The sequence below is a fragment of the Falco peregrinus genome, chromosome 5 (genome assembly GCF_023634155.1).
Source record: "Falco peregrinus isolate bFalPer1 chromosome 5, bFalPer1.pri, whole genome shotgun sequence".
NCBI classification, from domain to species: Eukaryota; Metazoa; Chordata; class Aves; order Falconiformes; family Falconidae; genus Falco; species Falco peregrinus.
The window spans coordinates 103,839,772-103,854,216 of NC_073725.1; the positions used below are offsets into that span (position 1 = coordinate 103,839,772).

The window sequence follows — 14,445 nt, forward strand, 5'->3', positions numbered from 1 at the left end:
TGTGAAGGATAGGGTTGGTTGTTGTTGTTGGCTTGATTATTTCCACCACCACCGCCCTTAGAAAAAAAGGCTTTCTAGAAGGGATAGCTGAATAGCGACCTCAGCCTGGACCCTGTAAGTTTAGCCTCTCACCATTCTTTTAAGACACAATAAAATAGTGTTGAGTATTTAACATGTCTTGCTATGATGGTTCTTACCCTGGCACCAGTGATGTGTCTGTGCTTGGAAATCTCTGAGAACTGGCTCCTAATACATTTATCTGGCAATTCATCAGGAGGAAGCTGACAGCAAAGAGCGTGCATGTCCTCAGCTCAAAGTAAGAAAAGTTTAGACTATGGTTACTTGCTGCGAGAAAGCAACTTTAAGACAAAAAAGTGAGCAGACGTGAAAGACACTTTTTATTTTTAGGAGAGAAGTTGGCTTTTAGTCACAATTGCTGGAGAATGCAGTACTTAAGTTAGCAAAGAAAGGTTTTGTGTCCTTGTAAGAAATTTAATATAGCTCTGCTGTTGACAGCTATGGTTCTCTGCTGCGTGGTGATTCTTACATTTTTTGTTAATCTCAGTAAAAAGCTTCTTGTCTTGAGACTGGCTGTGACTTAATAGCTTTCTTCTAACCTGACTGCTCATGACAAATTCCTCAGCACTTCAGAACAGCTAAAGTACATATTAAGCCCTGGAGGTTTCTTTCTGTCTTTCTCCCCAAATTACAGGATGTCCAGACTTTGCACCCAGGAAAAGCCATGGCACTGGAGTGCTTCCAGGAGCCTGAGGACCGCTTTTTCATCAGGGCAAAGAAAAGACAACATACTGCATGTAGGCACGCTCATTAACAATAGGCAATGCTCTGCCTCTGAAAGATGAACATCTGACAATTGATTGCACAGTGAAATGCCACCTGCATACTCATACCAAGATGGAACACTTGATGCTTTTGTCCCTGCAGCTGCACCTGGAGCCCAGACTGCGCGGACTGAATACACTGTGCAGCTCTCCATCTGCACTATTTCATTTGTTATACGTTGACAACTCGCATGCTTTTCGAACAGGGTAGCCGTTAGTGCCACAGAAATTACCTTTTCATCGCTGCCTTACAGAAGGGTCATAATAACTGCACAAACCTCTTTGATCCTGTTTGACTTGACTTGACTCCTGATGCCTGCTGTTGTTGCTTCTGTTTTTCAGCTCGTCACGAAGTTATCACCAAAGAGATCCTCGAACTGGATACATGGGAGAACCAGTGGAACGTGGTGGCCATCGACGTCCTCATGCACGACAGCTATGATGTTTGTCTTGTTGCTAGGCTGAACCCGCGGGATCTTATCCCTCCTCCCCCGGATTTAGTGGACCAATAGAAGTTCAGTGACTCTCAGTGCTTCCAGATTCTGCAGAAATGGAAAAATTTGGAGAGACAAATGCTGCATTGCCTCTGGATGACAACTGAGTCCCACAGAGAGGAGCCAGCAACACATGCTTTAGGACAGAACTGCCTTTGAGCTGTGCTTCTCAGATGATGCTTACTTTGCTAGTACTGGTGCTCGGGACTTCTGCGATTGAAAGTCGAGGTCGCCCAGCATTTGTGTGTGGCTCTTCGCCTTCCATCTGGCTGTGCAAGCTCCAGTGCTGGGTGCAGCCTGGGCTTCTGGGAGCCTTTGCCTCACAGGCACAGTGGCAGCCCGGGGCTCATTTCACTGCACAGCATGACATATGGAGGAAAGCTCTAGCCAGGGAAATCCCTCCTTTGCTGTTTTCCTCGCCTGGTTCTACTAAGCTACCAAGGAGGCTAAGAAATATGTTAAGTCAGCTGATGAAAACCAGTCCAGCTGTACCAAAAGGCCAGGCTGTACTTAACTGATACAGAAGGAAAACAGAGAAGAGCCTTTGCTTGTTTTTAAAAAAACAAAACAAAACAAACCAAAACACATTAGCCAAGGTTCATTACCCAGGTACACCAGCTACTGCAAACTTTATCTAACCCACAGACAGGACAGTTCCCGTCTTTGCCAACCAAGCTGAGCCTGTGCTAGTAGAAAACTAGTCTTTTGGCAACAAGTCACAAGTGAGCCTTTCCGCAGAGGTAGTAGGCAGTGTGTAACCAGGACAAGAAGAATCCTAAATTTTCACATAGATCCTATCAGTTACAAGGTCTGGTGTGACCAGAGCCTTAAAGCTCAGTTAGAAATCCCTCTTGCTTTGAGAGATGGGGAAGGGAATTTAAAATAAAAAACAATAAATGAGACCAGCGTTATCTGCGTATCAGCTCTGCAGCTACAGGGAAAAAGGATAGGTGTGCGAATTGATAAATGTTTATGTAACAGTAGCTGTTTTTATAGAAGTGGCTTTATTGAGGTAGCATAAAGTAAATTCTCTACCAAGAGAATTGGCTATAATCACAGGGAAGAGAATTAATTCAGTGTTTCTTAAGGCAGTGTTAGCTTTTATAAGGCTTGAAGACAGGAGGCTAGAGAGAAAGTTGTTACCAATACTGCTATCCCGTTTGAATTACCAATAACTATTCATCGGTTGTCTGGTGCCTAACTTGTAGTGTATCTCCCTGCCACTGCCTGGGCAGCATGGACAAGAGAACTGGAAAGCTCCGTTGTGCTCTTGGGCCACAACTGCAAATGGTAGTACGCTGCACTGCAGAGTGAATGTCAGAGGCAAACACTAAGAGTAAACTATGAAACAGAACAAAAATTATCATTGTCATCAAGAAGTTGCTTTTGATGGCTACAAAAGCAGTGACAAAACTGGAAGGAAATAATGGGCAAAGAAATGAGGGAATCTGTCACTTAGTTCTTCCATAGTCACTTGCAGGATCTGCACTTCAAAGCATCCCCATTTTCCTTTTCAATCGTGTTTTAGGCTGAAAAAATGCCAGCTGTTGTTTTTGTTGGGTTTTGGGGTTTTTTTTGCCTGTAATTCTTATGGCAGAGAGAGACAGAGAGGATAACCCAGAAGCCCTTTGCCAATTCTGACTTTTCTGATTCATGTACTATTCTCTAAAATATCCAGTGGGAAAATTAATCTGTCATATAAAAACAATTCGCAGGAAGGTCACTAAAGTTTACTTGATAGCTATAGCAGGACACTGAGGACTGCTCAGACAATAAGGGAGCTGGTGGAGGGGAAACTAAGGAAAGCATGTAGTGAGGGAGTAAACCTGTGAGCCTTACAGCTAATCCCTTGTCTCCCTTTGTTTCACAGCCTAAAGACATACTCTTGTGCTTGTATCATTTCTATATCATCCATTCTTTTTTATTTCCTTTGTTCACATGTCGGTCATCCTCTGTCTAGAATGGAGTTGCAACAAGCATGAACTTCAGTGGTACAAACCAGCAACCAGTTCCTAAAGTCTTAACCACCTTGGTCGCTAAATGCAGTTGTAGGTATAAGATCAAGGAGGCAAACTCTGCTTTAATGTGTTTTTAAACAAAATCAGTAGAAAGTTCTTCCAATTAACCATCCAATATTGGCAACTTTTTTTTTAACTTTCATTGTTACTGCAAAGTAAAGGTAATCTTGTTCTAATGTCTCTACAGAGCTCTCAAGGCAGCTGGAAGCAATGCTCTTGAGCATCAGTTAAGTGTTTCCTTGTGAAACTCCAAATTCTGCAACTACATCTACCAATTTTGCTTCTTTCACCTTTTTTGTTTTAAGGATGAATTTTTTAAAGGGTACTTTTTGTCTTTGGTCTCTGCTCTGAGGTCTATTCCTGACAATTCAAATCCTCTTGTGGTTTAAAGCCTGAATTAATCTACTGGATTTCACTCTCTGAAAGTCAGTCTGCTTGGAATATTTCAAGGAGAGAAGGGAGACTTTTGCAGGCTTTCATTAGTTATATTTGAAAATGTATAACACAGCTGAGACTCTGCTATTAAACTTTTATTCCAGTAGTGAGCTGGCTGTTTCTTTCCCTCTTCGTACGTTTTGCTTTTTAGGTTGATACTTAATAAGCTGGATGGAAAGGAAGTACGTACTCTGAGGTCTGTTTTGATAACTGAAGAGAGTAATTGCATATGTTTTATATACTGGCTTTGCAATCAGCTAGTTCGAGCTGTAGTGGGCAGTCAACAGGTTTTATTCCGTGCGCCCCTGGCAAGGGACCTGCCCTAGCATGCACCAAGCACTGAGCTCCCCACTGCCCCCAGGGTCTGACTGTTAGTGGGGACTCGTGTGTGTCCGTGTCTCTGTCTCTGCCCAGGTCGGAACGTCTAGCACTACATACCAGGCAGGGAATTTTTTTCTTCTGGATTAAATATCTAGAATGGGGGCACTAACTTCTTGATTTTGTGTGGGCCCCAGGTAGTTCATGGTTTGCCCTTGGGGCAACGATAATTTCTAAACCAATACTTGGAAAAAGACAGCTTGACTGAGGAAGGAAGGAAGAAGCAGAAAGCATGCTTATTGAGATCTCGGCCAAAATCCTTCTGAGAGTATATGAATACTGCATGTCTGATACATCCATGGCTAGTCTCAAATTTCTGGGAAAGTCCTTAAGAGTCTTAATTTCTTCTATTACAAATCCTGATGAAAAAAAAAAAAATAAAATTAGAGAATGCACATTCTCCAGGCTTTTGAGTTTCACTGAAATCATAGTTTACTTCGCCCCTTTCCCTCTGAGCCTTAGTTAGCTGAACATTTAATCAAGGTTGTCTTGACATCATCCATAATTCTAAAAGGCAAACAAAGCAGTGCTGGCAAGCTACCGACTATTTAAATGAATGGGGGATTATTAAGCAAAGGCATACCCTTTGATGTCGCTTGAAACATTGAAGTACATCACTAGTTGCCAAATATGAAGAAAAATGTTGGAGAGGCAGCTGGTCACGTGGCACCCCGGGAGTAAAGCAAAAAATTAAATGCTATAAAAAGCTAATTGAAGCTCTACATTTTTATCCCCAGCTAATGTTTTAATTTGAAATTGTCCAAGTATAACTGATTTCATAAGGATCCCTGTAGCGCTCTCATCTCTGTTTTCATATATGTGGTCACAGGAACTGCCTGCATACGCATCTGACTACCCGCCCTCACATACCAGTACTGCAACCGCCTGTGGCTCAGCCCCTGCCCATGCCAGGCAAAAACGTACATTTGCATGTGTGCAATATTGAAATTTATGGGGCAGTTTCTGTATCATGTTCCAGCCGTATTATGCCACTCGGGAAGCCTTGATTTGCCAACAGAAAATTGTCATGGTGCACATTGAGCTGTGAGCTCCGCTACTAGCAAATATGGTCCAGGTAAGAGGCTGAGGCAACATCAAAACCAAGGGACTGGCAACAGAGGTAAGAGGTGGGCGCTCCCAGAATGTTACGACAGGCAGCAGAGCCAAGGTGAGCTGGAATGGTCCTCCCCAACTCTTCACAGGGGAGGGTTCAGATGTAAAAGGATTTGGCCCTGGATCATTATCTTACATTTTTTCCTGTACTTGAAATGTGTAATGAGATCCTTGATGACCTGAAAAACAATGGAAACAAGTGCTAGAATAATATATGTATTTTTAATGTTAAAACACATTCATATATTGTTTTTCTGCCGATCTGGAAAAAAGTGACATTCTTTTAATACACTGTTTACCTCATAATTGCTCTCTTAGCTACAGTGATGGTCTCTTTCACGAGCTGCTCTCCTAACGGATTATGTAGCACCTCTGAAAATTTGTTCCATGAATCACAATGCTTTGAATCACCAGGTCAGATTTTCAGTTACTCTTTCGCAGATTTCTGTGGCTCTCCCTACAGCTTTTCAAGTGGACTCTAGCTTCAGCTTCAAAGAAAAGCTATTTCACCCCCAGTTGTGCTCAGCTGGAACTAGTACATTTGCAATTTACTATCATTTGACATGTAGAGGTTGAAAGCAAAGGAAATATTGGAAAATGGCTAAAATACACATCGAATGTATGTGGAAATACACATTCTTTTCTTGGTGAATGTCTCCTCTGTGTTTACTGCCCTGCCTGGGTGTCTGATGGAATGATTTACTAATAACCTATGATTGCAGCTACAGTGAAGGCCACGCTGGGGCTACGTGTTTGGGCTGCCAGAGCAGAGACAACCAGCATGGTGCAGAGCTGTGGCTCCTGACAGGCTGGCCTGCCTCGCCATAAGAAATTGCCTTCAAACAAAAAGTGTTCCAAACACTTAAGTATTCCAGGATGTATGTTCCAGGATGTATGTGGTTTATATACATATGTATAACATTATTTTAGAGGTTCTTTACTGACAGCAGTAAGATCCTTTTTTTATACACATACCTGGCAACTCTGTCTTCTGCATAGCTCATCAAAGCACTTCAAAAAAGTGCTGGTCTTTAAATATACGAAACTACTCCAGGCTTCAAGTCAAAAAGAACCTTAAAATCCTTGCTGAGCTAAGGAACAACTGGGAAATCTTTTAGTCCTCGTCTAGGTCTCCTTTCTTCTCAAATTTTTGGCTGGCTGTAGCACTCCCCTCAGAAGCTCAGAGTCCTCTTGAAAGCTTTCTGCAAGTCTGTCTCTCTTACCCTAACCCCATATCTGCCTCAGCCCCCTTGTCTGACCAGCCCTTACGCTCCTCCTTTTCCCCTTCAGTTCCCCAGAAGATGGGAACAGCCACTCAGGGTGTTCAACCAGGCTCCAGACTTCTGAGAAGCCTATCGCTCCAGCAACACATCAGCTTTGAAGGACAGAAGTAAGACCATACCAGCTCCCTGGACTTGAGGACACTCATCTTTGAGTAAGTTCTAGCAGCCTCAACCCAAGTTCCGTGGTTCACTTTCATTGCAAATAAGAGCTGCCTGCTCTGCGACGTCGCCATCAGCCAGGGTTGGAGAGCAGGTGACCTGCATTCTACTTTGTCTCGCTGCTGTCTCACTGTGCAATGCTGACAAGTTTTACATTAAATACCTTGCATACCGTGCGTGCCGTAGCTGTAATGACTGCAGGCACAAGCCATTACCATTATCTCTGATTCCTGAACACCAGTTGCTACAAAAACTGTCTGAAGCACAGAGGGAGGCATCTTCATTACTGTATCATAGCTCACATCTTAAAGCCAGATTTTCTGCTGTGGTTTCAGTCAGGCCAGGTTTCACTAAAGAACCTGGTCTCTAATTTACCAGGGTTTAGTATCGGTATATTTTCTTCACTTTGACCTTCTCTAGTCATTCTTTATAAGAATGCAAGTGACTTCACCAGCTTTTCCATGAAATGCATTATCCAAACCGGCCTCCCGAGGCTGTTGGCTTTTCATTATCAGGGTTGAAGTACAGCCACTAAAGTGCCAGTCAGCTGCACAACTTTATTTTCTCATTCAGCAACTTCATAGTAGAGGAAATGTATTTCATCCATACATACAGTAATGTGTGTATGTGGGAAGTGGTTTCCTCTCACATTCCTGACTCATTCCTTTCAAATGTGGCTAAAACAACTGCTGAATCCTAGCATAAAAAGCGATGATACCCATTCAATAGGCTTTTCCAGGCTTTCCAGTATGAGGAGGAGGATGATCACAGGCAGAAGTCTTGTAACTAGAGCACAGATTGGAAATTTGAACCTCTGGGGTTTGTTTCCAGTTCAATTACTCTGTTTACTAGTCTTGGGCATCTGGTCTGTGTGCCTAGTTTCACTCGTGTCAAATAGTTATAATAATATACCTTTACTCATTTTGTGGGTCTGCCTTGCTGTGTTTTTCAAAGGGGTGGCTTAAAAATATCTGTGATGTTATGTTGAGCGACAGAAATCAGGAAGTCCTATGCAATGGTAGAACAGTACCATTATTGCGCTACTCTCCCTCATTTTTGTAATACGGTTGTCCAAAACATTCAGAAACTGAGCTTTCCTGGGAAAGGAGAGACTGGGTGTTTGCAGCTAACAAGGGTATTTTATTTACTCCTTCATGGAAAAGCAACAAGTGATATCTAATTGTGTAATACATTAAGTAGAAGAAATGTAAGGCTCACTGCATATGCCTTCATAGCTAGTCACATTTCTACACAGGCAGAACTAATCTCAGCAAATTGAGAGGTCACTAACTGAGGCTAAATTTGAACAGTAGTAATGAGAAGAACGAGTGAACTGTATTTTTCTCAAAACAGAGTTGATTTAATAAATTATGCTGCTTAGATTGCCACAGTTGCTATGGAGCAAAAAAGAGAAGGCGCTTTACAGAAGTGTAGCAGATTTACTGGGTAACTGAAACCTGAATTTGGATGGTCTACCACAGCTTTGGTAGGAAAGCTTCAACTCTCCAGGGATTTCCATAACAAATCAGTGACACATTTAGCTAGACACTAAAAGGCACTGTTGCATCCAGGTTATCACCTACAGAACATGCGTAAGAGAATTTCAGGATGTTGCTGCAGTTTAGTGGCATCTCCTTCCTGAGTTACTGGATTGGTACCAGGGATTATGTTGCCTTCCCCGCCAGTGTGCATAAGTAAATAATCTTAGTTGAACTGACAAGTAATTTATAATACTTACAGACTGGTAATTTATAATACGTAAGACCCCGAGGTTCCAAAACTCTTTTAGGTTAAGACCAGTTTTGCAGGGTAGAGAACATTTTTTACTAAGCAGACAATGAGATATACTGGAATTTCCCTGCAGTTAAAAAGTCCCAACAAAACAACAAATTAAATGTGTGGTTATTTTGCAGGACAGCACTGATCAGAAAGCTGCCTAATTGCTTTGTTTCCTTTGAATATGTTAGACTGGACACCTGTGTAACAGCTAGTTGGTACCTTTTAAAAAATCAGTTCAGAGAGAGTTACACAATAAAAATAAAAAATAGGATGGATCCTTCTCCCATACACACTAGTGTAAGTTGGATATAACTATTTTTTCAAGTCAGTGATGAAACAAACATGCAAGAGATGCTCAGACCTAAGACCTACCTAAAAATCCCTCTCTGCTCAGAGGGAGGCTCACAGGGTTAGGATTTCAACCTTCTGGTGAGGATGAAAAGGCAACAAAGTGAAAGCTGAGATGTGAGAGACTGGTAATGGAGCCCTAGACCTTTCTTTCTAGCCATAAGGTCAGACATAGCGCCAATCAAGAGCTGCATAAAGTTACTCCCTGTAGATGGCCGTCTACTGACCACTAAGGCTAAGCATATTACTATATGGCAACCCCGTACCTAGTGGACGAGAATCAAACTGCTTCAAAAATCCCCACTAAACACAAAAAAACTATTATCATGGCTGGCATCCCTGCTGGGGCCCTGAATAGCAAGGCAAAGGTATAAATAACCTATAATATCCGCCTTCCAGTCTCCAGATGATTCCTATTAGCAGTGTTAAAGATACCAGGCAAAAGAATTTTGCATTGGTTTTGTCTATACCCATAAAAAGGAGAGATACCATAAAGATGTAAGGGAAGTCAAACTCCCAAACCAGCTATGTCTTTAAAAACATTTCACATGTGTCTGTTCCATTGATTCTTCATTCTGGCCCTACTCTCAGTTAATTCCCTGCAGCAATGCCTCATTAAAAACAAAGGAAGCAGTTCTTTATTTAAGGTCAGTGCAAATCCTACAGGAAGAAAGCCCATATTTAATCTAGGTCCCAAATGTCATATCAGACATTTCAGTGTCTATCATTTGTGTTTATTTTTCTACATGCCATCAGAATGATAGGCTAGATGCTCAAACTGTTATCTCTGCAAGCTCTCTCCAAGAAAAAGTGTTTGAATTCTACTCTTTATTACAGTCAAACGATTGTCACCCAGAATAGGACAGCATCTACCTAACCATGTTCCCAAAAAAGATGCCCTTTGCATTTTTTAGAAGGTAAACCAATGGAAGGACTGCTCTTGCTAAGTATTATATGCAGAGACGGCTATGACTACTCTAATGCGTACAGAAATAACAATATGTCTAAATCCATAGTCTTCTTAAATAGCCAAGATTAAACTTGCAGTAGTGAATGTTGAACTCTGTGACAGTTAGTGGCATGGGCTTTCTTCCTTTTTGCCTTTAAGAAGGATCAAAGCAAAGGGCTTTACATGGATGTTGTCCCACAGCGTTGTACTCAGCCACGTTCTATTGATAGGACAGCTCTTTCCAGATTGCAGTGGAGTCTTAAATTCTCACTTATATTCAGAGGACAGAAAGGCTGAAGGGTTCTTAATGTGCTTCTTATTACGTGCCACATCCCTCAGTGATGATGCCTTTTAAGGTTGTGTTGTCCACTTGACTACTTAAACAGTCTACAACCCCACAAAGTGCACAGGGAAAGGTAAGAAAATAAAATAAGAAGAAAAGTGGCCTTTAAAGGTGCCTGATAGGTTCCAGTTCCTCTCTTCTGTCAGCTGGGACACATCTGCAGTTAGGTGTATGTTGATAGCAAAGCTATAGCCATATTGCAGTTGGGAGGTGTGATTTTAAGCTGAATAGATGTACCCAAGCCAGATCTAATGATTAGCAATGAAGATTCAATAGCCCAGGTGTCAGCTGCCCTAGTAATTCAGTGTGATCTCTCGCTGGCTTGGACAGCCCATGCTGAAGCCCAAGCTGTTACATGCTCACTGCTCTCATTAATAATTAGTCTCAAGTAAAGATAACTAAGGTATTCACTCATGTTGCAGTCGGAACTCCTAAACAATAACGAACAAGACTAAATCTGTAGTTCAGCTGCAGAACTTGAAAAAGTCTTTTGCAGCCAGATCATTTTGTAGTCCGTGTTGCCATGAAGCTCCAACATTGCCTATAGTGGCACAGCACAGAGAGGCACAGAGACAGAACAAGTGCCCGCTGATGGGTGTGCGGCAGGGCAGCTGTATGCGCCAGCACTGCCACGTGGAAATTCACCCATCAAACTGTGCCTTAACGCACCAGCATCCACCTCAGCTCTGAAGCTAGCCCGCTGTAACGCTTGCTCTTTGGAGTGCTTTAAGGGGACAAATTGTCAAAGACTGTGCAAAGATTGATAATTGCTGCAGAGCCTTGTCATGACTCATGCATTAATAGCTCACCGCTTGATGACTTCTCATGCTCTTACAGAAAGATGCCAAATAGCATATGAACAACACCATGGGATAGGAAGTTCACCCTCTTTCCAGTATTCATAGCTGATAAAACCTTCCTAAAGGCTTTCATTAAGTACTTTTCAAAATGGATTATGAATCCACCCCTGCTCAGCACTGCAGCATGGAGCAGTCACCTGATGCACAAAATAAGTTATCTTGCCAGGAAATCTGCTGGACTAATGCTGCCGTCCTAAGCAGCTCAATCTTTAATCTGATTTATTTGTTTCTTGTTTCAGGCAAGCCACTGTAACAGAAATGTTCAGTAAAGGCTGCTAAGCCGCTTGGCGTGTCTATAAAACTCGGGCATGTTAACTGTTCTCTTGTTCTTCCCAATTTGCCAGGGTCCTGCTCACCTGCATTTAAGAGGGACTTCAATGTGTTTGTACTATTATGGTATTGCACAGATCAGCTTGTAGTTACTGTTTTATTTTCCTAGTTGAGCTAGGTAAACAAAGACTTTATATGGATTACTTTTATAAGGAAAGTAAATCTTTATAAGCAAAAATTCAAAGAGAAGCTGTAACTCCCTTTCTTCGGAACCACCTGCGCACTGTGTATTTAATCCTATTTCTGTTGTTATTGGATTTGTTGGATATATTTTATAAATTAGGAGATCCATAGGGATGCAATCCACACAGAGAACGTGACCCAGCAGGATTTTTGGCCAACTATTGTAATAGGAGCAGGATCAAACCAAGCCTGTCATCCTGTAGCATTTACAAACACCTTCTCTGAGACCAAGAGACAAATAATAATCAAAAATCGATTAAAAGTAAGTGACATGTTGTGAGGAATTTATACCTAGTTTGGATTTAAACTGCAATTTTTAGAAGGAAAGAAAGTTATCGAGAAAACACTTTGTATGCCCAATCTGAACACAAACTTGAAATTATCCAGCTGCTGAAAGTCATTGTTGTTTCTCTGAAAAACATGGGTGGATCAATTCCAGAGAAGGAAGCAACTACTGAGAATAACAGTATAGAAATAACATAACACCCACGGTTGAACCATCCACAAAGATCATCTACTGTATTTAAATTACAATAGGTTTTTGAGGGGCATTTGTTAAAAAATCTGCACCAAATTTCATGTCAAAAAAACCCAGTTGAAACTGAACTGGAGTCAAAGAGCAGTGGAAACATAGCTGCCTGGGGACTGCCCACAGTCAGACTGCAGAAGTGCTGGTCACTGGGTTAATGACACAGTGAAACCCTTTTGTAGTACGGGAAAAGAAAATCCATTAGAAAAACCTACAGAGACATCTAGCTCTATTACCTAACATCTGCAGTTGTCTGCTTTACAGTGCTATATTATGAAGATAAGCAAGCATGATAAAAATGTTATAATAACCTTTAAAAATGGGAGACTGGAAATACAATGCTGTTTTTACTTGCAAAGTGGTTCTCATGCAAGTGTCCCTGGGAGATGTTTTATAATAAAGTTTGAATGAAATACAATAAAAATCAAATCAAAGCTCATTCACTGTATATCAAACAGAACAGCTCAGGTTTCAGTTGGTTTTCAAGCCAGGAAGAGAATTTACTTGATGAATTTCTACTGCTGCTCAGAATTTAAAAAAAAAAAAAAAAAGACAATAGCTCAAAAGGTAATTTTCTAACAGTTTGGACTTAAAAGCTGATGTTGCCAAGAGATGAAAAGTGAAAGATGCAAAAAATTATTATTCAGCAAGCTGCAGATATCCATAAAATAAGCAGATTTCAGTTCTATTCCAGGATCAAAAGCATAATTTTGCATGTACAGAAGTTTCTTTTCAAGTATGCATATGATACTGCATGCAAAAACATTAATGTATTACATGTTTTATTGTCATGAAAACCCTATGCAATTACAAGCCAAGCTCAGCCCCCACTTAGCGTGCACCACAACAGTACACGTTCGTGAACAAATGAAGAGTGCCACTATGTCATGGTGTGCATGCAGGACGTTATTCAAACCCAATACCCAAACATTGATTCATAAAACAACGGCCCATGCAGATGCAGAAGTCCAATATCCATGCTGTTATTTCTTTGACTGCTATCAGAACATTCCAGCTGGATTAATGGTAGCCAGCATCATTTAAGATTTGATGACTTGAAAACCTGAGAGCCTCCTCTTATTGCTACTTTTCCATTCCCAAACACAGGTCAAATGTGTTTTTAGCATGAAAGGTATATTTGCTAATGCCTCATAAACTTCTAAATGAAATTAATGCTCTGTGCCAAAAGCTGTCTCTGCGTGTACAGGCTCTCTCAGAAGGTTAATAGCAATGATTTCTAGTCCTGGCCAACTTCCACATGGTCATTGTTACCATCAAGCTGGCAGTGATTTTTATGTAAATAAGTCCATTATCAAAACTATATGTATCTGGTTACTAGACTATAGGCATTAGGGGAAATTGGCACCAATGTTTCCAAGACAAGAACTTTTTTCCTTAATGTTCCAAACACAGTTGTTAGGGTTATTTTCCTCTAAACAATGGCTCCAGGTCAATAGTTTGATGATTAAAGAACAGACCATATAAGCAAAAACTAGTTCTTAACCCCTAGAAATACGAACATGTTTGGATTTGTTAGTTCTATTATAATTTTTTTACAGAATCCAGTTAGATAAGCCACAGTAAAACAAGTCGGGCACGAAAAATAACCATTCTGTGGGGACTTTTTTGCATTAAAAAAAAAGGCAGGAAGAGAACACGTGGGAAGCATTTAGAAGTTAAAGAGAGACTTTAACCTTCTATTAGCTGTGGGCCTTTTTGTCTTGCTGAAACATTCACCTGTTCATTCACCATGAACTGGTATAATTTGCAGGCAGTCAGCTGAGAAGCAGCCATTATCAATCTAGTCTGGAGTTCTGTGGCCAGCAGTAGCCAACACTGCATCCCTCGGGGAAGGATGCAAAACCTCTTCATTCTTCTTGCATATGTTTCAACCGCTCATATTGCATGTACTGACAGTGGCAAGTATCTGTCTGACCTTGCTGGCTGATCCGCATAAGTTTTACCCTAATTTGTCCCCCCTCATGGCACATTTTAGCAAACAGAAGGGAGCTTTATTACAGAGCTTTTTCTGAATCAATAGCACTGCTATCGTTGCACAACTACATGTTACATTTTGTTTCTGCTTGAAATATTGAGGCTTAACTTGAAGATACAGGATGAAATGCTGGCCCTGTTGAAGTGTTGTTGTCCTTTGACAGGATCAGGCTTTAGCCACTGCCCTTTTACATTACACAAGTATGTGTTATATAGAAGGTCTATCTTATCAGGGCCAGAAATCAGGATCCCAGTTATTGAGAAAGCCCTGCTGTAATACTGCCAGCTAAGAGCATGGCTGATTAAAGTTACAGTATTATAAAGTATTTTAGATACCTTATTAAGTATTGCCATAAATGCACGTAATAAAGTGATGTTCCAGGAGCGCCTGGGTGAACAAATTGGAG

General features: G+C 41.2%; 1 protein-coding gene across 1 annotated transcript in view; it reads left to right on the forward strand.

Annotated features, from left to right (window-relative positions):
* The window catches only part of KBTBD12 (kelch repeat and BTB domain containing 12), a 35,168-nt gene extending 30,655 nt beyond the window's left edge, over nucleotides 1-4,513 (forward strand). The window contains exon 5 of the mRNA XM_005230008.3: nucleotides 1,185-4,513. Within this exon, the coding sequence (XP_005230065.1) occupies nucleotides 1,185-1,354 (170 nt within the window). The 3' untranslated portion in view covers nucleotides 1,355-4,513. The remainder of the gene's footprint in view (nucleotides 1-1,184) is intronic.
* The last annotated feature ends 9,932 nt before the right edge of the window (nucleotides 4,514-14,445 follow it).